Source organism: Copadichromis virginalis, linkage group LG3 (genome assembly GCF_057382275.1).
Source record: "Copadichromis virginalis isolate Kocher_CV1m ecotype Utaka linkage group LG3, C_Virginalis_male_GT1.1, whole genome shotgun sequence".
NCBI lineage: Eukaryota > Metazoa > Chordata > Actinopteri > Cichliformes > Cichlidae > Copadichromis > Copadichromis virginalis.
The window spans coordinates 21,214,124-21,240,336 of record NC_140620.1 but is presented as its reverse complement, the minus strand read 5'-3'; the positions used below and the strand labels follow the sequence as shown (position 1 = coordinate 21,240,336).

Sequence of the window (26,213 nt, the reverse complement as noted above, 5' to 3'; positions counted from 1 at the left end):
ATAAAGGCCTGAATACTTGCAGATGATTTTGAGCTTCTAGAAATAAATTGAACACATCATTTTTGAAGTGAGAAATGTATTTGGTGACTCAAAGTCCTCCAAGAAGCAAGTCCTTCCACTCAGTTTCTTAAAAGCCTCCTGACACTTTAAACATTAGAAAAATTTATTTCAGTTGGCTGTTTAATGTTTTTGCCAAGTACTCTTTAAAATACCAGAATAGAGAGGATGGAGGATTTAAGTTTATTAGATTGATCAGTATTGCTGAACTATGAAATATTTTGAGTGCAGTGTGTTTTTTGCATACAGGCATAACAGAATAGCTTTAGTGTTTTGTTTTTTAAACTTGAGAATGAACTTATACAAAATGCAGCAAGATATTCAAAAAACATTTTTAATGATTAAAAAATACACTATATCGGATTCATATCGGTATCGGACATATAAAGTGGTATCGTGCCATCTCTAGTATATACAGAATGTGGCAACTGAAGTATACACAGAGGGAAATTCAGGGAAGTGCAGACAGCCATGTAGAACGAGACCCAGCTGAACTAAATTATCAACAATGGCACAAGGAAAGCACAAGCACGCCAACTCAAAATAAACCAAAAATGTCATAATTATATGTCAAGTTTATTTCTAAAGTACATTTAAAAACTACAGCTGATGATTAAAGTTATGTACATCTAAAAGAAAATTCAAATAACATAAAACAGAGGACACAATCAAAGTTTAGGTTCAACAGTTTTTCCAAACAGTTAGAGTTGAAGCATTCGCAGAGACAACCCTGTGTTTCATCCCTGACAACCAAATACAGCACCGAGCTCCTGTCAGAGCTTCACACTGCAGCGATAAAGCTGTGCTGCACGGTGGGGACCTAAACATAATCATCAAATTAATGACAATGATAACACGATCACATGCTTAACTTGTTACAGACAAATATACACAATACACCTTTTACCTGACATCCTGTCAGAAAACACTGGAATTCACCCTACACCTAAAAATTTCCATGTATGGTGGATCCTAGATGCACTCCAGCTGTCGATGGTGTACTGCCCACAACTCAACAATGGCCTCTGGGAACAGACATAAATAAAAAGTTGTGTAATGTTCAATCTCACATCCTGTCCAACCTTTTGGAATGAGGTCTGTCACACTAGGTGTTTTGGCAAGATGCACTCCAGAAAACATGCCTGTCACCTTTTCATTGACATTTACATTAATTTTAATGTAAATCAAATTAATTTGATTTGCATTAATTAACATTAATTATGTGTAACCACATAATTTCCTCAGGGATTAATAAAGTATTCTGAATGTGTCATTTAGTTCACTAATTAGTAGCATTTACCTTCACGACAGTGGTGATGTCTTTCAATTTGTAGCACAGCAAGTTTTTTGTGTTTATGATTCTGTGAGAATCGCTCCACATGGTTTACCCAAAGTATGTTGATTTCCTCAAAATCAAATGTGAAATGCGCCCTTATATCTGCTCCTCCCAAGCCTTGACATTCTAGATGTCTCATCTCAAAATACCTAAAAATTGTCTTTGTGTCCTTGCATGATGATACTGTAACTAGTTTTGTGTTTTTGCAAATATTTTGTTGACTCTTCATAAATAAAGGAGGTTTTCACATAGTTCACTCAAGTAAAATTGTTAAAAGTTAAATTGTCTACATTCCCCACTGGTTCCTGGTCCCTAAAAAGGTACCGTCTGAGCAGAAGCAGATGTAGATTAAAGTTGTTGTAATATGATGGCATTAACTGGACTCTAACAGTGTGAATACACAGTCATCCCAAAGATGAGGTGCAGTGAGGGTGACACGAAAACTTTCAGTGCATGCAAAATGACATCATTGCACTGAAAGATCCTCATTTTACACTCGGCTCCACTAAAATCCCATCTCGATGCAGTCTGGCCAGTTTAAAATACGTGTTCTTGCACAAAAGCACAACCAGAATACCATAGTAAAATGTCATGTGATTGAAAAAGTGAGACTGTGATGAAGATGATGTACATATGACAAAAATTAAATTTTTGCAAGAAATGCATTTTGAAAGTACACATAGTGTACTTTCTGTGGTGCAGTTTGTTCGCCCGAGTACATAAGCATACGCTGACAGATGTTCACCATCAGAGAAGCATGTACAAACTTAACGGTTCTTGATTCAGAGCCCAAATGTCAGAGTAAAGGAAGGCTTTCAGAATGTAAAGTGCGTATTGTTGTTAGCTGTAATAAAATCCCAGTGGGAACAAAATGTACACTAAAGTCCTTATTATCCAAACTGTTCCACATCCTGTATCTGTGTCTACACCGAGTCAAAGCAACATGACGTATAATGGGGTTTTTCAGATGAGTGTGTTAAGGACTGATAACAACTACGTAACACTGACACGATAACCTGTAAACATGCTGTGTACTCAAATGCATCTTTTGATATTTCAGAGGGCTGATAAAGGGACTGTGGGAGCTTTTCTATCTGTTACACCCAATAATTCTGACATGAAGCTGATGCTAATGACACTTACTAGAGAATTTTGTCAAACATCAGAAAACCTGCTCACAAAGGATTGGATCAATGGGTCAGTGAGTCCAAAGACTAAGCACAACGATCCTTCTAACATCTTTAAATGTAATGACCAATATTTTACATCCTGATATGTTCCCTCCATTCATCCGCTAAAATTTAAAATTTGGGTTAAAACTTTTCAAACTTCAACATGGCATGTGTAAACATACTAGTTTTCTTAAGTAAGCCTAAATTATTTCTGTTTCAGAATCTTATTGTCAAGAACAACAAAATTGTAATCAAACCCATCCTGAAAAAAATACTTTTTTATTAAGCCACAGCTGTGCAAATGATCTAGTTTAACTTTAAATCCACAAAACTTGTGAAATAAGTTAAAACTGAGGATTATCTTTCAACTTACACAGACACATTGTGCCAAAACCAAAAGAAATCAGTTTAGACTTGAGAAAAAGACTTGCTGAGGCTCAGAAAGCTGGAGCTAAAAATACAACATTAACAAAAATTTTCCAGGTGTCAAGAAGTGGAGTGAGAAGGATCATCGATACATTCAAAGACAGCCAGACAGTACAGAACAAGCCTGGCAGAGACTGGAAGGAATAGATCTCAAAGACTGGACAGAAAACTAGTGAGAGACGTGTCTAAAGACCCCAGAAAAACCAACTCCTAGCGAACCTCGTCCCCACAGTGAAACACGGTGAGGATGCTTCATAGTGGAAGGAAACATGAAGAAAGAAAATGTGACAACCCTGAAGGAAAACATCAAGCAGTCAGCAGCAAAACTGTGCTTGGGTCTTCACTTTGTCTTCCAACATAACCGCAAAACAAAACAGACGTGGCTCCTTCAGGAGGCGATGAAAAACCAGCTCACAATGAGCATTACTGACTGGCCTGCACAAAGTCCTGACCTGAAGCCTGCTGAACATCTGTGGAGGGAACTGAAGACCGAGCTCCATAAAAGATGATCATCAAATCTGGAGGTGCTTGAGAATTTTGCAAAAGAAGAATAGGCTGGGGTTACTCGGTTCAGGCTGTTATCCAACAGAGACCACACACAGCTGACTGTTAGCATCAGTGATGCTAATAATTCTGACCCTGCTAGTTTTGTGTTTTTGCAAAGTAAGAAGTAATGTGAGCATTCAAAATAAAACTAGGATGTTTGAACACGCTGTTTTAAACATTCCTGCTCTGTTTAATGAAATGTTCATTGAGCGACTAATGACCCACAGTGAAGTGATCATATTAGCCAGTGAAAGAGTGACATTATTCCATTTTTACCTATAACAGTTGTGGCCGATCTGTGTTTAATTCTGGGTAACTCACTCTTACTGCTTAATCAGTCTCTCTGTAGCTACTCAGAGTTGTGTTGCTGGCATATGTGACGTGCTTCTGACAAAAATTGATTAGTGTATTAATCTTTTGTTTATCTGTCAGCACAAGGAGTGAACTAAAGGAATTTTTGTTTGATACGATATCTCTGGCCTCAAACGTTCCAGCCTTGGGACTCTCCTCCATCTCTGCCATCTCTGTATCTTGGTGGCCTTGACGACTTTCTTGCCCGTGTGCACTTGTGTTTGCAGCCACGTGGTGATTAGAAAGCGGAGATTACGAACGGGACCGGGACAAGATGTTGGTCACTAGAAAAATCTCAGCAATCAAAATTCATAAGGAATTATTTCTAATTTTATTCCATTTAAGAAGACATAAATGTTATATGCTGAAAGGTTTCAAAAAACACCTGAAGCTCTCGGGGGCTTATTTCAGGTGTCTCTCTGTAAGAGGCTGATTCATCAGTGGGAGGTTCCCATCAGGTAGCTCCTCCAGCCCTCCTCTCTACCCCACTGGTTCCTGGTCCCTAAAAAGGTACCGTCTGAGCAGAAGCAGATGTAGATTAAAGTTGTTGTAATATGATGGCATTAACAGGACTCTAACAGTGTGAATACACAGTCATCCCAAAGATGAGGTGCAGTGAGGGTGACACGAAAACTTTCAGCACAAGGAGTGAACTAAAGGAATTTTTGTTTGATACGATATCTCTGGCCTCAAACGTTCCAGCCTTGGGACTCTCCTCCATCTCTGCCGTCTCTGTATCTTGGTGGCCTTGACGACTTTCTTGCCCGTGTGCACTTGTGTTTGCAGCCACGTGGTGATTAGAAAGCTGAGATTACGAACGGGACCGGGACAAGATGTTGGTCACTAGAAAAATCTCAGCAATCAAAATTCATAAGGAATTATTTCTAATTTTATTCCATTTAAGAAGACATAAATGTTATATGCTGAAAGGTTTCAAAAAACACCTGAAGCTCTCGGGGGCTTATTTCAGGTGTCTCTCTGTAAGAGGCTGATTCATCAGTGGGAGGTTCCCATCAGGTAGCTCCTCCAGCCCTCCTCTCTACCTGGGTGTGGACAGCAGGAAGGATCCAAATAAAGAGAGACGGACGGCTCACAGAGACACCATCACCAGACAGCCTCCTTAGCAGCAGCCTCCACCCTCCTCATCCTCCAACAGAGCTCCAGAAGGTAAGACGAGCTGCACGAGTAGAACAATAAAGAGTCACTGACGGGCATCTCTGTGGCTTTAACAGGATAAATAACAGACAGACGAAGGAGTGGGCAAAACTCGCACACTGACTTTTAGAACTTTTAAATGCCGAGTCCTCCTTTTAAAGGATAAATTCAGGGTTTTCGTTGTTTTTTTTGCTCATGATACGCATTCCTCCAGTCTTTTATTCATATTGTTATGTTTCTCTTCTTTGAAGTTTGGTGTTTAATGAGAAAATAAACTTAGATTCAGAGAGGAAATGTGCCAAGTGTTGGTGCAAGGAGACAAATTTCACTGACAGCTGAAGGAGCATGGAGATGTTTAACTCGCACAGTGATGATTGTTCAGTTAGTCTGTTTCTGTGACATCATCAGAGTCATAATTTCAAACATTCTGCATGCTGGGATTTTCCTAACCTTACAGATGATGTACAGTAATAACTCCAAGTGTTACCATTTGATGTTTGTGCTACTTTCTGTCCAATCACAGACGTCCAACTGTGTTTTTTTTTCTTTCAGGTCTTTGTCAGGCGATTGGTTCCCTCCAACATGCTGTGCCCACTGCTCTTCCTGTCTGCATTCATTGTACTGGCAGGTAAGCATGCACCGCAGCTACTTTAAAAGTATCCTTACTAGGGATGGGTACCGGTGCACCGGTTCTGACATAAACGGTAGTAACCAGACCAAAAAGCAGCGCACATTTCGGTGCTTTATTTCGGTGCTTTTTTTTCCTGAGCTGTGATACACTTTAGATTCTAGCCAATCATTTTACGTTTCCGAGGATAGTAGGCGGGTCCAGGTACGTACGTTCTTTTAGAGCAGAGCTACAGATTAAAAATGTCCAAGGTGAAGCGTTCAAAAGTCTGGCTGTACTTCACAGCAAAATATGCAAACTCAGCAGCAACAAGTGCTTTAAGCTGATACTGTGATACTGTGCAAAGGAGGCAACACCTCGAATCTGATGAAACACCTGGCGACGCATAGCGTTTTTTTAAAAGCCGAGAAATGCGCCGTATTTGATGGCAGCAGCAGCCGAGAGGAGAGTCCTGGCCCCTAGCCCTGCCAGTGTAGCAGAAATGATGAGGATGATGATGCAGCAGCAGCCGTTCTTCTCTGCGTGAGTAGCTTAATGTTGTTCGTGTGTAGTTTACGTTGAGTAGGCTAACCACGTTATTACATTAATGCATGTAAGGTGAACTAGCAAACATCATCATAGCTACATGCGGCTGTCTTCTTGTTTGATGGCAGATACTCCCTTCACCCTGGCCAAAAAGGCTAAAATGACCAAAGAAAAAGTGGGAAACCTCACTCATGTCATTGCCTGGCCCTATTTGGTTCATAACAGACAGAAAGAACATTACCTTAAAAAGGTACAAGAGGTTTTTGGACAAAGTTGGTGTTTTTTCCATTGTTTAAGCACTGCTTCCAGCCAAGAGTGATACCATACATGCCCCATAGCTGCAGAAAAGGCTAACATTGTTGTCTTTTTACAAAAAACAGCTGAACATGAGAGGTTTTTGGACCAATTTTGTGTTCTCCATTCTTTAAGCACCGGTTTGAGCACCGTTTGAGCACCGGCACCGTTTCAAAAGTACCGATTTGGCACCGGTATCGGATAAAACCTAAACGATACCCATCCCTAATCCTTACTAGACTTGAGTATTTGGTGATTAGTATTCAGGAACTGATAATCAGAGACTGAGGAACAAAGACCAAATGACCTGAAGTGAGGAGGGACAGTGAAGGCCATTTGAAGTGCTGATAATCTGACAAACATGGACAGATTTTCCTGGGATCCTTGCTTTCATATCTTTATTTTAGAATAAACAATCATACAAACAAACAAGCATTTTTAAAGAGTTCAAGGGATGTAGATCTCTGTCATCCGCCCATCCATCAATCTGATGGTTCATTAATTACATTCAACACGACTCCCTGAACTCTTTCAAACGCCCTGTCTTGTCTTTTAGTTTCTATGATTTTCTCGTGGAAGGTTTGGCGCGTTTGACAATGCTATGGTCTTTTTTGCATTGAAAACACTGAGCTCTACTAACATTTTGCTCACATTTAACATGTTTGTGTCCTTCAGGGTCCAGACACACTAAATATAGTTTTGGTTCTATGTGGAAGAAATTATTTCCTGTTTTCTGTTCACATTCAATTTAACTCACTCATCTTAAACTTTTCACGTAATAACTGAACATTTCAAGTCCTGTTTTTTGTTAATATTGAGTTATTTTCGTGGCATTTTGAACTAATAAGACTCAGACAAATTATAACCCCTAGTCCTGATCCTAAACTTGAGTTACTAAATTGAAATTTAAAGACAATAAACCAAAAGTGTAACTTGCAGATAACTGACAGCATTTTTTTCAGTGGCAGAAACAAGCTTCCATATTTACTGGATGCAGGAAGATAAAACTGTACCATGGGGAAAATATGGATCGCTACACACAAAAATAGCAGTGTGTGTGTGAAGAGAAAGGCACTGTAGAGAAATATATAGTACTAAAAGTTTATACTTCAAGCACTTCAGTTAGTAAAACTGAAAAATGTTTAACAAGGTCACCAATACAAATATCTGCTCTCTTTTAGAATAATATATTAATGCTTATAAAACAGAAAAGATGTGTTAAGATATCTGCAGCCAGCCAGGAGAAAATCAGCAAATAAAGTTGAGAATCTTTTTTTTTTCTTAACTGATACTCAGAGAAATACAAAAACATTACTTTGAGTTTGATTCCATAAAAAGTGACAAAAACATTAGCGTCCATCGTGCGTGGGAAGAAAACTTCTTTTTACAGCGAAAAAAACCCCCTAAACTTCCAAGCAAGCACCGAGTAGCTACCACATAATGGGAATCTCACAGAGAAACTCGCGGATTCTTCAACTGACCGCGGCACACCTGCACCAGGGCAAGCATCCGCCTACCCTACTCCTGCTTCACAGGTGAAAATAGAGCAAAAGGACCGCTGAGTCTTTGATTTTATTTATTTTCTGCTGTGTTTTACTTGCATCTATTTGAAAGAGTGAGTGTAAACACAAAATAATATTTTATTTTATGTGCTGGAATGTGCAGAAAATAGGTTTAAATGTTAAACTAATTTATTCAAGTCAGAGAATGTTGCATATAATTTAAGTTTTGCTTGATGCAAAAAGTTAAAAGATTAAAACTAATAAAACAAGCTTTAAAAAGAGACTTTTCCATTTGATTACATTTTGTATGATGGATTATGCAGAAAAAGTAGAATTGGGCTGAAAGATCTATCACTTTATCACCTCTTCAGGTTGTAAATCGTGTTTTTAAAAAGTAACTAAGTAACTAAGTAATTAATTACTTTTGAAAATAAGTAATCAGTAAAGTAACGGCATTATTTTTTGGGGAGGTAATCAGTAGTTACTGATTACTTTTTTCAAGTAACTTGACCAACACTGCTCGCCATACAGAGGTCCGAGGGATCTCCCAGAAATGGCCAAGCTCATTTCTGGAGAATAGGTGACTGATCTCTTACCCAGTGCAGGTTAGGTTTGCAGTATTAGTTACCATCATGATATGCCCCAGTCACACTTTCACAGGACAGGAAACCCAGCGTAAATAAGATTGAATCCACACTTTTAAGCTTAAATTTCAAAACTTACATTTAACTACTGATTTTATCTACTGTTCTGTTTTTATCTGTTTTGATTTTATATACTGTTTTGTTTGTTTGTTTGTTTGTTTGTTTGTTTTATTAGTTTCAGGTTGGCCATTCTTGTATTTTGCTCGTTTGTGTTGTTGTGTTTGCACATCTCTGTTGCTTGTGGGGCTCGCACACAAGAATTTCACTCGCATGTGCTGTGCCAGTGTGCCTGCACATGTGATGTGACAATAAAAAGTGATTTGATTTGATTTGATTTGTTAATTAGTTAGTTAGTTTATTTGCTTGTTTTAATCAATTTTAAATCATGCTTTTTATTTTTTTTTTGTTTCTAATGTCTCTGTAAAGCACTTTGAATCACCTTGTTGTTGAATTGTGCTATACAAATAAACTTGCCTTGCCTTGCCTTGCCTTGAATCCTGCTTCGTAGTGGACCTCCAGTCTTTGCATTTGGAGTTTTTTCCCTGTCCATATCTGTCTGTTACTGGTTTTTCAGCTTCACCCTGATTATCTGTGAGTCCCTGTCATGTATTTCATACATTTTGTTTTACTTTGTTTTAGCCTCACTGGCACTCTGAATGTTATCAACTCAACATATTCAGATCAAAACAGCTCTCATTCTCTTTTCCAAACACTGCATAGCTGATCTATACGATGCAATATCTGAAGTTACAACATAGTAACCTTTCTGTACTTTAGTGTTTAGGCCTGTCGTGAGAGTACATGTTAATGTACTACCGTAACATAGATAAGACTTCATAAGTCCCCATATATCCATCAACCCTATTTCTTTAGCAAAATAATTTGAATAGTTGTTTTACACCAGCTATGAGACTGATCATGACCTATCCGGCTGTCCATCGCTGCATCGAGTATGCTCTGCTATTACAAATGAGAGTGTAAAGTGAGTAAGTAATAAAAAAGTTAAGTCTACTATACCCATCCATATAAGTTCCCCAAGTTTAACTTGTAATCTACCCTCCTTTTCCAAGATTTTGGCAACTTGTACGAATACTTTGTTTCTACAAACGCGTGAATGTGAACCTTTGTTTGTCCTAACAGCTAACAAGCTGCAGCTCACACCTCTCACGTGTGTCTGTGTCTTCAGGTGCTCAGCAACAGTCAGTCACTCAAGCTTCAGTGGTGGACATCAGCTCATGTCCCATCACATATTATGGACAGAAGTACGAGAAGCTCTATGTGAGTAGGATGAAGCCTGATGTTTTAGCAGAGCTTTATGTGTTGTTGCTGTTTAATCTCCACCTGTAGCAGAGATGATGTTTGCAGACTGAGTGAAGAGTTCAGAAATCAGCGTCTTATTAATGTCCTCTGCAGTGATGCTGAGTATGTAACCATCACCTGATGCAGCTTCCTGAAGAAGAGCGAGAGCTCTGACTGAAACCTGAGCACCAACAGTTCAGCTGTACATGACAGAAAAACCCACAAAATATTTTGCTATTTGATTTGTTGTGTCTCTGATTTTTACAGGTGACCTTCACAAGACGAGACATTGTGATGTGTTTTGACAAGTTTTACGACCCTAGGAATGAAGGCGACTGCATCGTGGGGAGCTCACCTGACAAAAGGAGAGCAGCTTTTAATATAGTTCAAGCAGAGTCTGTTCTTGAACGTTGGGTTAAAAATAAAACACAAACAATTCAGAACAGTTTGAGATGCAGTGTGCAAATAACCATGCAGATCAGCAGTTCAAAGGTGAGTCCTGCTCTGCATCACAAAGCCTGAAGGGTGTGCCTAAAATGAATAGTTTCAATCAACACTGAAAACAAACATAAAATGAAAAATGTTTTTTTTATTTTTTAAAGGGACATTGTAGACTAATTAACATGAGTATGTCAGATGCAGCCGTACAGGCTAGTTTTCACCTGAAGGGTGAAGGAAAACCAAAGATGCAAAGGCATCTAAGCGTAGACAGGAGACAGGACCAACGCATGTGAATGGTAAAAGTAATGCATAATCATAACCAAACAAACTAAACATCAAAAGCAACTATTAAAGATTGAAAACAGAAGCACTTTAAGACAATACAGACCATGAAAACAGAGACTTGCATGGATACCACTTCAGTATATGACAACATGTTGGATTATGATCGTGTTTGTTTAAAAATCACTTTTTCTGCTATTTTTGTTGCTAGCAGAAGGATTGGTCTGATGATTGGTTATATAATCACCTGATTTAAAAACATGTGTGATGACTGTAGTTTTTATAGCATATGGAAACACTCCATTATGAAATTCAAAATGTTTTAGCAATGCAGCTCAACAGGCCCAATGTTAATGTTGTGAACCTGAGCTTTTCTAAACACTTTCAGATGAAACTTCTTCACAGTGACTGAATCTTTCCTGTTAACCTGTTTACAGATTAGCTTACACCTATTCAACTTTGGGACAGAAGCAGCTCTGAGTTTGGAAGCACATGGCACTGGTTTAGTGGCGGTGAGTCTGTGTGTATATGAACAATAACACTTTGACGTAATATGTTAAATACTTTATATTTAATGCCAACATTTGTGTCTGTTTTCAGCTTGATGTCAGTTCTTTCTGTTCTGTGATTATAACATTAGCTGTGTTTGTTTCTGTTTAGTTCTATACTCAGGTCAGTGATGTCGTAATCAACAAAGTAGAGGTTAATAACATTGTTTACAAGTCTCAAAATCATACCATAGATATCAGTGGATGCAGACACTCAGGTTAGTGAATCTTAAACTCCTACCGTGACTTTGGGATTATGTAATTCTGAAAGATTTGATTGTTACTGTTTTATTTGCACTTACAGTTGGAAAACTGTTGAACTAAAGTGAAGCCTCTCTTCCCAGATACTGTGTATAAACCTGGTACTGTGGTCAACTCTGACCCACAAATCTGCTCCAGTGTCACCTGTTCTGAGACTGCAACCCTCCAGACCTCTGGTTGTGGTCCATTGGAGCATTGTCAAGGCAACGGCATGTAAATATTTTCTCTTCATATTTTGTTACTAAAAGGTTCTACAGTGAAATAACTTAAGAAATAGAGGGTCCCCTGGGGTAACCTTCTTTGGCAGCAACTCATGGTGATGTTTGTGGTTGGTTGCCTTTGTTAGCTGTGTGTTGGACACCATGTTAGACTCCACCTGCACTGTGACCGGCCCCACTGTCATCGACGTCCACGGCCATATGAACTCCATCCAGGATCGCTGTGCATACTCTCTGTTCTCGACTCCGTCACTCCCAGACTTCCTTGTTCTGGGGAACTTCAGGGACAGACGTCGTAAAGATGTGAGCTTTTTGGACAGTGTGACGCTGCGTGTGGACGGGCATGACATTCACCTGGAACAAGGTGGGAGAGTTCAGGTAAGCGACCTACAGCCACAGTTCATGTGTCAGAGTGGAGTCTGATCCAAAGTCCTCCCTCATCCTCTGCTGTGTCTCCTCTCATCGTTCTTCTCAGGGCTGTTAGAAGCAGTTCTTTCAGAGCTGCTGAACTCAGTGGTTGTTGCTGTGAAATCAGCCTGTTTGTGTGTTTGACATGTTTCACTCAGTGTTTCCACCACTTTGTCTCTGCTGTGATGCAGCTGGACGACTCCACACTGACCCTCAGCAGCTCACCTCAGTTGGTTCATGGTGTGCAGCTCTCTAAGGACCAAACTGGAGTCACTGCCGAACTCACCAACCTCAACATCTCTGTCTTCTTTGATGGCAACACCGCACAGATCCTCTTAGAAGGTACAGAAAATAAAGTTTAAATCATGTAATGTAAACTGTAAACTGTGCTGTTATTTATTGAGCTGCTGTGTTCCTCCAGTTTGAATATTGATGCTGATCTGACTCATTCTGTCCTGATCCTGTGCAGGACCTGCTGGTTCATCTGTGGAGGGTCTGTGTGGAAACTCCAGCAGCTCTCTGAGTGACCTGAGACTCTCTGAGTACAGCTCCACCAGGTAAGACCTCATCACAAGCTCAGAGTCCCTCTGACTGCTGCTGCTGATGTTGCAGATATTCTGTTTGTATGAATGAGCCTGAACTTTGTTGTTTGTCGCCCCCTAGCTGTGAGATGCAGTACAGTGAGACTGCTGACAGCACGATCGACTGCACCAGTGTGACTGAACGGTGAGCAGACTGATCCACAAGGCAGGATCTGTTTACCCTTTGACGTAATAAAAAACATGTGTGTTGATCTGTCTTGTAAATTACATGGTACATCACATGTGACTGTAGCATAGATGGAAGATAAACACAACTGATTACAGATTATTATTTTATTGTCTTCAATTTTGTTTCTCTATCTGTGGTACAGCTGTAATCTCCTGAAGGAGGCGCCCTTCTCCTCCTGTAACACTGACATCGACCCAGAGCCCTACATAACCGCCTGCACCGACACTTTGTGTAAATATCCTGCAGTGGACGGACTCAACTGTCAGTTCCTGAAGGCCTACGCCAGAGCCTGCAGTCAACACAACCACGCTCTGGATGGCTGGACATCAAAGACCGGCTGCTGTAAGATGTTAATAAGACCTTAATAAGACGTCAGATTGTCACTGATTTCTAGAATCGATTCAATTCTGATTCGATTTGAATTGAATCGGGGAAATTTGGCCTCAGACAGTCAGAAATATTATAATTCAGATCATGCATCGGTACATTTCTATATTTTTATATCTATAAAAAGAAAGCTGACACTTGCGAGACTTTATCAAATATTGAAGATACTTATTATCTAGACGGAGGAATAATCACACGTGGGGCATCGGCTTTTATCGGAACATTCACACCAAAAGGTGACTTTGTTTATTGAACTCTCGCGTATACTCCGCAGCATAACAGGAAGCATCCTTTCAAAATAAAATCACAACAGATGACAATGAGGGCATACCTATTAACTAGCTCAACAAAACTGTTCTTGAAGTAGACTGAGAGAGAGAGAGAGAGAGAGAGAGAGAGAGAGAGAGAGAGAGCTGTGCATGAAGTGTGATTGTATCGTGGTGGAAGCAAAACAGCAAAAGTAAGAGGGAATTCACGTCGATGTTTATCAAATGTGAAGCGTAGTTTGCTGCTTCTTTTGCTGCTGGTTCAGTGAATTTTGGTTGGAGAGAGAAACCTGCAGCTTCGGAATCTAGCGCAAAAAAGCGTGGACCCGCCGAAACATCAGAATCAGCGAGCTGTCGGCTTTCAGCCCCAGTCCGTGCCGTCGGGTGAGAAAGGCAACATCTCACTGATCCTGATCCTGATCCGCGGGTCCGCGCTTTGTGTTTACGTCTTTGTGCAGAATCCGTGTACCTGCTCTCATTTACTGTTTTAGCTGTTTGGTGGTTGTTGAAATTTTGTGAGGTTTAACCTGAGATTCTGGCTTTTTGGGCAAAATAAATTTAGATTAAAAAATCGATTCAGGATTTTAATGAATCGATATCACGTTATCCAAGCTAGAATCGATTTTAATCGATAAATCACTAATCAAAACCCACCCCTATTAATAAGCTCTCCTTTGTTAAAGAACTGAACTGTGGATTTTTAGAGCTCCCATGTTTTCAGGATAATAGATGAGTGTGTTCCTCTGTAGCCTCTGAGGCCTTCTGTCAGGACAGGACCTGCAGCGATCACGAGTTCTGTGGTGAGAAGACGGTCAGTGGTGACACTCGCTGCTTTTGTCGGGCCATTTTTGCCTCCAAGTACCAAGCAAACAACTCTTTGGGTACGACAGCTGTGACATCACCATGACAACAGGGCTGAATAATGTAGGAAAGCTTCTAACTGTGATTTTTCTGACTGATATTGTGACGTTCAGGTGATGCAACGGTCTGCAAGGAGAACTCTGCTTCACTAACTCTGGTCGGTTGTCTCCTGGAGGACAAAGACATCAATTACTCTGCTTTACAGCTCAACGACCCGACCTGCAGGGGTCGGGTGGACAAGCTCACCCACATGGTGACCTTCAGCTTCAACAGCAGCAACAGATGTGGGACGGTGGTCACGGTGGGTTTCATCTCCTGCTGTTTAAGCTTTGATCTCTGTGAATTCTAAAATTTTTGGTCATCTGAAGTTTATACCAGTCAGTCAACATCTTAAACAGTATCAGATGTTAAAGATGAAACAATGAAGAACTTGCTTAGTATCTGATTATGTGACCCTGCAGACCAACAACAGCTACATCATCTATAAGAACACCATCAGGAGCCAGAATTACTCTGACGTCATCACTCGCAAAGACCAAGTCCAGATCGACTTCTCCTGTGTTTACAGTCAGCCGAACATCAACACTGCAACCTTCAGAATCAGAGACTGGTTTGTAGTGGCTGCTAGGTATTGTTTGAATATTTGTTAAAATGTGGGCATTGCTAACAGTGCAAGTATTTTAAGATGTTGGGATTAGGGCTGCTCGATTATGGCAAAAATGATAATCACGATTATTTTCACTGAAATTGAGATCTCGATTATTTGACGATATTTATTTAACCCTTACGACCTACTATAGAACCAAGTCCGCCAGAGCTTATATTATTTTTTTACATGTTGTAGTGCCATTTGTGGGAGCATTTCAAGTTGCTATACAACTATTATAGCCCATATTTTAATAATATGTATGCATTAAGTCCATAGTAACTACATTAATTGCAAAAAAGTGCAATAAACTACAAAAAAAAATTGAAAATCATTTTTGTTTTTTTTACATATATTTCTACTTGGAGAAATTTAAGAGGTTTATCCCTCAAAACTTTAAATACAAAAAAGTTGCAAAAAATAGTTTACAACAACAGGAAATTTATTTTGAGTGTCTTCATAGTTTTATTTTGGAGATACACCAATTTTTATATACTGCAGGAAAAACGAAAAAACAATCCTAGCATGTGCATCAAAATAAACTATTTCCAGCAGTGCAATTCGAGTTCTAAGCATCCCAGAAACTATTCAGAAAAGTCAAACATGACCAGTATAGGCTTTTAAGCCCTACAAGTAAAAAACTACATTTTCCGCGAAAATGACGTCATTTCCGGTTTCGGGCAGGAAATGGCGGACATGCGATAGTTCCCGCTGACGTCTGTTTCACTGTGGGAAGTGTTACGAACAGCTGATCGGATCGGCAAAGCGTGTTTCTGGAATATTATGTTTTTGTTCCTGCAAGCGCTTTTTATGCAATTTTTGCAAAGCTTTATGTGGAAGGAAACCGTGACCGAGGACAAGCTGATGGAATAAGATGTAAGTACAACTCCTCTGGTTTCATATGCAAAAAAAACTTATTGCGCTAGCTTACACGGCTCAGGGTTCTTCAGGGATTTAAAAATAGTTACACAAAACGGAGCGTGCTGCTCTGACCGGATTTAAAGGGTAAACAATGACTTTAAAAAATAATATAAAATAGTGTGCAATACCACTGAAGTTTTTTTTAACCTCTCTTTTCAACCAACGGCAGTCACTCTCCTCTCCAAATAACTTCTGCTTAGCTTTCCGAGCTTCCCTCGGGTCCTCTTAATCAGCGGTCTCCACCCTTTTTTGCGCCACGGACCGGTTTATGCCCGACAATATTTTCACGGACCGGCCTTTAAGGGTAAATGAGGGAGGGGCTAATAATCGGCTCAGTCATTTTTAATGATCGTTGAAAGCCCAGATCGTAATCGTGATTAAAATTCGATTAATTGAGCAGCCCTAGTTGGGATTGTTGTTAACAACAGTGTAAATGTGTGCATTCTGCAGGTCCGTTGCACAGTGCATCACATCTGGAGCTTGGAATTACACTCTGACTATCAAGGCCTACACTGATGCCGGCCGCACACAACTTGTGGAGTGGAACAGTGAATTGCAGTTGAACGAGAAAATCTGGATGGTGTTGAAGACCGATGGCTTGGATGGAAGCATGGTCAGTGTGGTGACCGACTCCTGCTGGGCAACTGACAAGGCATCACCCACCAGCAGTCCAAGACATGATCTGATCATTAACGGGTGAGAGAAACTCAGAGGTGGTGGTTGCTCGCTGCTGCTCAGAGATTAATTCAACTCCTTTTGATCACTCTCATGGACTCCTGAACAAAGTTTATTTTCCTGCTTATGAACAGCTGTGCAAACCCTGCTGACCCGACGGTGCAGGTGGAGGAAAACGGACTGGCAACCTCCACTTACTTCTCCTTCAACATGTTCCGGTTCACTGGGGGCTCTAGTGACATCTTCCTTCACTGCCAACTCCACCTGTGTCCCAAACAGGGGAACAACTGCATCCCGGTACGCAAATGTTCATAGAAAGATATACCAAATCTGGCCATCTTTTCTGATTTCATGAGACATTGCTCTGCACATAGACATTTCTCTTCAGTGTGCAAATGTTCAAGCACTGAAGCGCATTATTTACTGTTCCTTATCCATAGTGTCTTTTGCTATTGATGTCCAAATAGCTTCTAGATGTCCACAGAGAATTGGTTTGCATAAAATGAGCTGTCTTTGAATACATTAAATCTCAAATCTGCTCAACAGAACTGAAGTCTGACCTTTCGCTTCGCCATTTCATCAGGTCCAGAACTTCACATTCTTTTTTCTTGGTCAAATAGTGTCTGCACAGCTTTGACTTATTATTGGGGTCAATGTCTTGTTGGTATATGAACTAGAGCTGGGCGATATGAGATTTTTTCATATCACGATTAGAGATGGACCGATCCGATATTACGTATCGGTATCGGTCCGATACTGACCAAAATTACTGGATCGGATATCGGAGAAAAATAAAAAATGTAATCCGATCCATTAAATATCACGAAAGCACCTCACAAAACTTGCAACACGCCGTAACTCACCTCAGAACGTTAGCACGTCGGAGCAGTATGCATCACGTGATAGAGCGGCTGTGGCATGCGGGACCTGTCGGTGGTCTGGATAGCATTTGGAGCTTCGCTAGCAACCCGGCATTTCATCTCCGACAAAGTTATCCCGAGAGAAGTAAAGCAAGTGTGTAAGTCCATCTCTGAATGTTTGTAAAGCATTCCTGCGTTAAGCTTAACAAACGACTGCCTCTTCTTGCTGCTACTTCAATCATGAAACTGCTTAACGATCAGCTGATCGGCTTTTCTGTCGCGAGTCCGTGTCTCTAGTTTGCTTTTGGCCCACTTTGCACCAGAAAGAGGAAACCAGCGGCTGAACAACAGCAGCACGTTTAAGCTTGATCAGCTGTTGTTAGAATGTATTTAATATTACTTTCTACTCCAGGATCTTTTTCTACGTAGCTGACGGCTGGTAACTGTGCAGGGGCGGATCTAGCAAAGTTTAGCCAGGGGGGCCGATAGGGCATTAACAGGGAAAAGGGGGCACAAAGACATACTTTTCTTTCTTATTCTCATTTAAAATGTCTAGCTTTTAATAAATAATTATCTGACACCCAAAGTTTTAATTTGATGCAAAATGAATAGAAGTCCATTATTGTATATAGTAACTATTAAGTCTAATATATATACCCTAGTAAGCTATAGTACTTTTTCCTTTGGGAAGGTACCATCTGTGCAGTCTGCAATTCTGTTGAAGAAAGATGTTGAATCTATTTAATATTTCTTGAAAAATAATTGATTTCTGTGCATTTTTTTTCACACTGCATCAAATTAAGGTTGATTACGTCGATTAAGCATCATGAGGTGGAGCGTGGGGGGTGGTTCCCTATTTTTTATTTATTTATTTTTGTTGTTGCTGGGAGTTGGAACCCTATTAGTTAGGTTGCTTAATATTTATGCTAAGTACTCTTTAAAATACCAGAATAGCGAGGATGGTGTAGGTTTAAGTTTATTAGATTGATCAGTATTGCTGAACTATGAAATATTTTTTTTTGCATACAGGTATAACAGAATAGCTTTAGTGTAGTTGTTGTTTTAAACTTGAGTATGAACTTATACAAAATGCAGCAAGATATTTAAAAACAGTTTTGTTGATTAAAAAACACTATATCGGATTCATATCGGTATCGGCAGATATCCAAATTTATGATATCGGTATCGGACATAAAAAAGTGGTATCGTGCCATCTCTAATCACGATATGTTTTTTTCATTTCAGGCGATAACGATATCTATCACGATATAAGCCAAATAACTATTTGTAAGATTTAAATGTGCCGTTGCTCACAAGTAAAATGTGAAATAATCAGCAGCTTGTTTTTATTTAAATATTTATTTCCCATAATAAGTTCAACAGGGTAGATGTACTTAAGGAACATGAGACTTTTTCAGATAAATAAAGGCAAATATTGCAAACTACACAAAAGGCAGCCGCTAAAGCGTTTAAGTTTCAAAATAGAACAAACAAAACAGACTAAATTGTCAATTCCACTTAGAAACAAAATGTTAATTCTAAAAATAAATCTTAGTTTGTTTTACAGAAGAACAGACAAAACTGACTAACTTTTGTCAATATCAAATAAACTGAGAACTAAAAGGAAATTCTCAATCTCTCCTTGTTGTATAGCTGAGCTTTTCAAACAGTTTTAACAGTTACTTTAGTCTGACAAAAGCCGAATGACGAATTAGCGCTTCCAGTCAGAGACTGAGGCTACATCCACACGTACACGGGTATTTTTGAAAACGGAGATTTTCCGTTTTCGTTTTAAAAAATAATCCCGTCCACACATAAAGGGAGAAATGAAGGAAAACGCTGCTATGAACATGCCAAAGCAGCAGGTGGTGCTAGATTCCTAACCGTGCAGAAATGTTGGCCAATCAGAAGTCTAGAAGCCTCGGTGGGAAAAAGTAAACAAAGCTGGGGCATAGAAGCAGACCCGAGTCGTATGTGTGGACGGACAGTAACTGTGTATATGTAAGCATTTAAACACTGCAGAGTAGAATTAACAGTAACAGTATTGTAGAAATTCATTTCACTGAAACAATAACGTGGCGCACAGTGTGACGCATGCACCAGTTTATTGTATTTCCAGACTTGCTTTCGGCACAATTTACAGTGCACGCTACTCTGTTTTTTGTCAGACTTGAAATAGCCGAAATACCTTCACCCTACGGAACTTCTTTGGCTCTTCCGTTCGACAATCTCTCCGGCATTGGAACCATCATCTGTTTTCTCTTCGGTCACGCTCGGTTGATTTTTCTAGTCGGCACACTCATTTCCTCCATTACGCGCTGGCTCCATTACCCGCTGGCTGCTTCCCAAACAAACACACGTGCGGCTTGGCACTTGTGCTGTACGTAACAAGTCACGCGACGTGACGCTGCGGCTGTGATTGGTTCGGCTCTGCGCTACTTAATTTGGATTGGCTGACCTTTATTTTTTTTTTTTTGTATTTATTTTTTTTTAAGAGGACAAGAGCGGCGAGGTCTATCGCGATAGCTTAATTTCTCTATCGAGTAAAAGTTATATCGCGATACATATCGTTATCGTTCTATCGCCCAGCTCTAATATGAACCCACGACTAATCAGCTCCGGTCCAGAAGAGACTCCATAATGCACTAAAATGTTGTGGTAGACTTTCTTGTCCATGACACCATAGATTTTTTTCCTAATTTGCCCGAGCTGTTAGATATGGGTGCAGTGCATCAAGCATTAACCCTTTAAAGGCGGTCGGAGCAGCAACGCTCCGTTTTGCGTAACTATTCTTAAATCCCTGTAGAACCGGAACCATGTAAGCTAGCACAATAATTTTGTTTCGCATATGAAACCGGAGGGGTTGTACTTACATCTTATGCCATCAGCTTGTGCTAGGTCACGGTTTCCTTCCACATATAGCTTTGCAAAAATTGCATAAAAAGTGCTTGCAGGAACAAAAATGTAATATTCCAGAAACACACTTTGCCAATCCGATCAGCTGTTCGTAACACTTCCTACATTGAAATAGACGTCAGCGCGAACAATCGCATGTCCGCCATTACCTGCCCGAAACCGGAAGTGACGTCATTTTCGCGGAAAATGTAGTTTTTTACTTGTAGGCCTTAAAAGCCTATACTGGTGTTTTTAAAAGTCATGTTTGACTTTATGCTTTTCTGAATAGTTTCTGTGATGCTTAGAACTCAAATTGCGCTGCTTTAAATAGTTTATTTTGATGCACATGCTGTTTTCTTTGCAAATTTGCATTATAGGATTGTTTTTCAATTTTTCTGCAGTATATAAAAATTGGTGTATCTCAAAAATAAAACTATGAAGACACTCAAATTAAATTTCCTGTGGTTGTAAACTATTTTTGCAACTTTTTTGTATTTAAAGTTTTGAGGGATAAACCTCTTAAATTTCTCCAAGTAGAAATATATGTAAAAAAACAAAACAAAAACGATGTTCAATTTTTCTGTAGTTTATTGCACTTTTTTGCAATTTATGTGGTTAATATGGATTTAATGCATAAATATTATTAAAATTTGGGCTATAACAGTTGTATTGATGTATAGCAACTTGAAATGCTCCCAAAAATGGCACTACAGCATGTAAAAATATAAAGTAAGCTTTGGCGGCCTTGGTTCTATGATAGGTCTTAAAGGGTTAAAAGGTTCTTCAGCTTTTGAAAATGCTGTTTCTGATGCTGTTCATTGTTATCACCGGAATTCATCATTTTTAAAAGATGAATCGACCCATATATAATAGATGCTGATCGACTTTCAGAGACTACTATCATCAGATTCAATAAAAATGTTATAATTGGAGGGTTTTGACACAAAAGATGAAATGTTTGCTGTCAGTGGCTTCAGTCCTAAATGAATGGATCACTCTTGGTTTTGTAAAGCCTGGACTTTGTCTTTAACTTCCAGACGTGTAACACACCTGCTCGGGTACGCAGATCTGCCAGTTTGACATATGAACCTGAAGCTCCAGCCTTCATCAGCGTGTCCTGGACTTATTAGGTAAGGTACAATCGGCTTTTGTGATTTACCATCATATATGTTATGTGGTGATTGCTGAAGAGAACAGTGAAGTTTAAGTAAGAAATTCAGAAAGAGGAAAAATGCCTGAGGAAACCTCACTGGTGGAGGTGGAAAGAGACATTACAGATATGTTAGCAATTTTTACTGGAGTTAAGTTTTCTGCCCACCTAAACTGATGGGTTTGTATTTCCAACTTTGCCTGATAAGCTGTTGAGTGAATAAAATGTCCTAGTTTATACAGTGGTTCAAAAAGGTGTTTCCCCCCTTCCTGATTTGCTATTTCCTTTGTAGATTTGTCACACTTAAATGTTTCAGATCATCAAAAGAATTTAAATTTAAAATTTTAAGAGGAAAAAACCTACATGGCCCTGTGTGAAAAAGTGATCGCTCCCTTAAACCTTATAACTGGTCGGGCCAAACTTAGCAACAACAGCTGAAACGAAGCGTTTACCATAAATGGCAGTCTGTCTTGTACAGTGCTGTGAATGAATTTCGGCCCGCTCATTTTTGCAGAATTGTTGTAATTTAGCCACATTGGAGGATTTTCAAGCCTAAACCACCTTTTTGAGGTCATGCTACAGCATCTCAATCAGATTCAGGTCAGGAATTTGACTTTGGCCACTCCAAAGTTTTCATTTTGTTTTTCTTAAGCCATTGAGGTGGACTTGCTGTTGTGCTTTGGATGATTGTCCTCCTGCAGAACCCAAGTGAGAATATACGGCCATCTGTTCGTGATCTCAGCTTGAGGTCAAGAATCGTTCTTTTGTGACCTCCTGGATGAGTTGCTGATGCACTCTTGCAGTAATTTTGGTAGGCTGGCCTGTGAAAGTTCATCACTGTTCGAGGTTTTGTCCATATGTGGATAATGGCTCTCACCGTGGTTCACTGAAGTCCCAAAACCTTACAAATGGCCTTCTAACCCTTTCCAGACTGAGAGATGTCACCTACTTTGTTTATCAGCCGTTTCTTTGGATTGTGGTATGTTGTTTTGCTTTTTGAGATCTCTTAGCTTGCTTCAGTTTGTTAGAAAATTTCTATTTAATTACAAATACTTTTTCATACAGGGCCATGTTATCTTTGTCTAATATTTAAATTTTTTGATGATCTGAAACACTTAAGAGTGACAAATACACAAAAAATAGGAAATTAGGAAGGGGGCAAACACTTTTTCACACCACTGTACGTCACCTGACAGTCCAGCATCAGGGCAGAGGTCATCCTCAAACACAGATGATTCCAACAGAAGAACTGGGATATGATTTGTGAAAAGGAGCCAAGGTCTGTGACAGAAAGAACAGCAGTCACAGTTTACTCTGGTTGTCTTCTCAGGTGGTTTCCACGGTGACTTTGATGGACTGACTGACCAACCGAGTGCTGACCTAATGTGACAGTGTTCGCAGAGACAAGAGACATGCTGCTTTTATCCATCTCCTTTATACTTGTACTATTTCTGCTAAAGGATGGAAAAATAAAGCGTGTGGTAACCAGTCTGTGTTTTTCCAGAATTTCATTACTTCTACTTTTTGGCTCTGAAACTGTTCAGCTTGAACTCCAGTCTTTTCAGCTTTAATGAATATTTCCTGCAATACATTCAGAGGCTTTGAAAAGCTGACGGGCTTAGAAAAATGAAAAGATGTGCACTAATATTAGTGTTACAGACACCACCCATTCATTCCACATTTAAACATACAGTTGTGGTCAGATGTTTATACACACTCATCATGAATGTCATGGTAATTTGGTTTTTTTAAATAAGTTATTGGAACTGGCCTTTTTCGATGGTGGAATGATGGTATAGCATACATCTTTAATTACTTTAAAAAATAAGAGCTGGGTGCTCAAGTTTGAATTTATTTGGAATTTTCTCTAATTCACACAGGGTCGAAAACTATGCATAAAGACTTAAATATATACTTACATCCTCACTAGTATTTGGTTAAATGTCTCAGAAGGTTTGACCTCAACCAAACACTTTTGGTATCCATCAACAAGCTTCTGGCATAATTCAGGCTGGATAACTGACCATTCATCATGGCAGAATTGGTAGAGTTTATTTCAATTGGTTAGTTTCCTCGCAAAGACCTGGCTTAGCTAATGTGAGCTAATGTGCTTTGAATGTGCTTCCATTTGAATCGAGTTTTCGTTTGTGTTTGGGATCGTTGTCAAGTAAAAAAAAAAAAGGAGAGTCCTGTATTATTGCATCCACATTGTGTAATGTACCAGTAGCAATAGTGTAAAAACAGCCCCAGAGCATGACGCTACCACCATGCTTGACGGCCGCTGCAGTGCTACTCCTCCAAACACACCACCTGTCATTTTGGCCAAATAGTTCAACCTTTGTCTAATAATAATAATAATGGATTGTATTTATATAGCGCTTTTCGACACCCTCATAGCGCTTTACAATTCCACTATTCATTCACTCACACACTGGTGGAGGCAAGCTACAGTTGTAGCCACAGCTGCCCTGGGGCAGACTGACAGAAGTGAGACTGCCATATCACGCCATCAGCCCCTCTGGCCAACACCAGTAGGCAGTAGGTAAAGTGTCTTGTCCATCGAACCGGCAACCTTCCGGTTACATAGATGAGCTTCCCAACCCGCCGCCCCGGTCGTCTAGTCTCATCATAAAGATGTTCTGCAGAATGCATTTGGCTTGTCCATATGGGCAGCTACAAATTTCAGTGGAGTTTGAAGGTGTTATTTTTGGAGTAGGAGTTTGTTTCTTGGTCAGCACCCTCTCATTCCGTGGCAATTTAAAACTGACGTTGCTATCGACGTTGATGCTGGTGTTCCAGAAGTTTCCTGTTCATGGCAGGCTTGAGCCTGGGGGATCCCTGAGCATCCTGACCAATTTCCTCTCATCTGATAGTGACAGTTTGGCTCTTCTTTCAGTCCTTAGCAATGAGACATCCAAATAACTTGTACTTAGATGAAACTGCTTGAACTGATAATCTTGGAATCTGCAGTTGCTTAGAAATGGCTCCAACAGACCTTCCCAACTCATGTTAATCTACAGTTCTCCTTCTTATATCTTCACTCAGGCTTTCCCATTACAAGCATTGGTCAATCCAGTAAGGGCTGTTTAACAAATTCTTTTTATCCGGGCAAAGAGAAACCCACAAGTTTTTTCTCTTTTATTTTCAGGTGCTTACTTTACCATGTAAGAACCATGTAGAACCTTCAGCGTCAAGATGTGTGAATAGATATTATATAGAACACACAGGGAGTGGGCAGAAGTTTTAACACTGATGTCCCTCTTCTAGCCAACATGCAGGACAGTTTATATGGCCAAAATATCTTTTTGTAGCAGGCTGTAAATATCTTTATTTCTGTTGTAAAGTTTGACATTTTGCGTCTGTGGGAACTGACTCACTTTTGGTCACTTTTAGAACCAGTCTGAAGTGGATATTAGAGAAACTGCAGTGTTCAGTGCTTTAACATTAGCTTTATTTGTTAGCCCCAGAGGTTGATTTTGCATAATGCAGCTTGGCATGCTGCAATATTAACATACACCAGGTTACTGACAACCCTTTTTCAAGCCAAAACGGATAAGACTACATCTAAAACACAATATCCTCTTTAGCATGAGACAAAACAAAACTCAACTCTGACCTTCCCCTTGGTCTCAATGGGTTGGCCAATTATCCAGAACATAAATCTATTGGAATTTTAAGATCAGAGCCATACCACCAGAAAACAAACATCTACTCAAACTGGCATATGGATACTATGAAACATGCATTTCTACAACAGTCTGATTCTAAACTACCTGAATCTGATGTAAACCCGTTCCTATTGATAGAAAATCTCTTAAGACATTTACTGTGGGAGGTCCCAAAGAAATCCAAGATGACAATAATCATTCAGAGAATTCTACAAAATAAGACAAAACACTATTTCCATATAAAAATATAAAAACAAAGATAAGAAAAGTCAACGTAAACTTAAATTATTAACTTAATATCATGTTTACATTACATAACTGACAAATTACAAACTGCAAACTTAAAAAAAAAATTACTAAAACTTTAATAAGATGATTAAATCAGTCCCAAGGAATCCTGGGAATTATTGTAGTTCATTGCTCTGATTGGTGACTTTGAAAAGTAATCAGTATCAGCTAATGTGTCACCAATCAGAACTGAGGATGAGTGGATGCCCCACCGTTTTAGTGCTGCTCTTCAAACGAGCCATAGAGATTGAAAATGTGACGTCATTTAAGGGTAAAACCGCAAAGGATTCTGGGAATTCGTGGCAAGAGGTACTAACGCACGCAGGCTTTCAATTGAAATCAGTTACACAGCGATAAAAAGAAACACAAAAAATGGAAAGAAGCTGTTGTATTATTAACTGCAATAGCCGGTCACATGACAGCCACGGGAAGCCGACGGGTAAAGCAGATAAAACAGGTTTTTTGGTTTTTTGTATCACTAATTGCCCAGTACGATTACAGCATACAATATTATTGTCACTGCTACATTTCTGTAATCCGTACCAGAAATTATTTCCACTACTAATTAATTACCATTGAGCTTAAAGGTCCTATTAATAAACGGTTAACGAATGTGTATTTATGAAGACAATTTGTGAGACTGGTAAACTTACCTTTGTTTGTACGATGGTCTTTCGTTCTACACGGTGCATTTCAAGGTCCTGTACCCATCCGTCGGTAAACTGTACCTGG

General features: G+C 39.6%; 1 protein-coding gene and 1 long non-coding RNA gene across 3 annotated transcripts; one reads left to right on the top strand and one right to left on the bottom strand.

Moving 5' to 3' along the window:
- Window positions 1–377: 377 nt before the first annotated feature.
- On the bottom strand, window positions 378–1,824 carry LOC146713380 (uncharacterized). Of its 2 annotated transcripts, XR_014919276.1 has the most exons (3): window positions 1,358–1,824; window positions 965–1,082; window positions 378–877 (listed from the first exon to the last, which is right to left on the bottom strand). It is a non-coding gene; the product is annotated as an uncharacterized LOC146713380 (long non-coding RNA). The 2 variants fall into 2 exon arrangements; XR_014919275.1 differs by having other exon boundaries at window positions 378–1,082.
- Window positions 1,825–4,972: 3,148 nt separating this feature from the next.
- Window positions 4,973–23,014, top strand: LOC146713379 (alpha-tectorin-like). Its single transcript, XM_085447360.1, has 19 exons — window positions 4,973–5,055; window positions 5,596–5,671; window positions 9,823–9,914; window positions 10,203–10,427; window positions 11,096–11,170; window positions 11,319–11,424; window positions 11,551–11,680; window positions 11,814–12,063; window positions 12,285–12,435; window positions 12,563–12,650; window positions 12,757–12,819; window positions 13,007–13,206; window positions 14,267–14,398; window positions 14,492–14,679; window positions 14,840–14,988; window positions 16,396–16,641; window positions 16,755–16,917; window positions 21,413–21,505; window positions 22,856–23,014. Exons 2-18 carry the CDS (start codon window positions 5,626–5,628, stop codon window positions 21,503–21,505), a joined length of 2,397 nt encoding a protein of 798 aa, XP_085303486.1. The 5' UTR covers window positions 4,973–5,055; window positions 5,596–5,625; the 3' UTR covers window positions 22,856–23,014.
- Window positions 23,015–26,213: the final 3,199 nt, after the last annotated feature.

Coding starts and splice junctions, on each gene's coding strand:
- LOC146713379 (XM_085447360.1), top strand. CDS start 5,626: ATGCTGTGCCCACTGCTCTTCCTGTCTGCATTCATTGTACTGGCAG. Junction 12,820..13,006: donor TGCACCAGTGTGACTGAACG/GTGAGCAGACTG, acceptor TCTGTGGTACAG/CTGTAATCTCCTGAAGGAGG. Junction 13,207..14,266: donor GACATCAAAGACCGGCTGCT/GTAAGATGTTAA, acceptor GTTCCTCTGTAG/CCTCTGAGGCCTTCTGTCAG.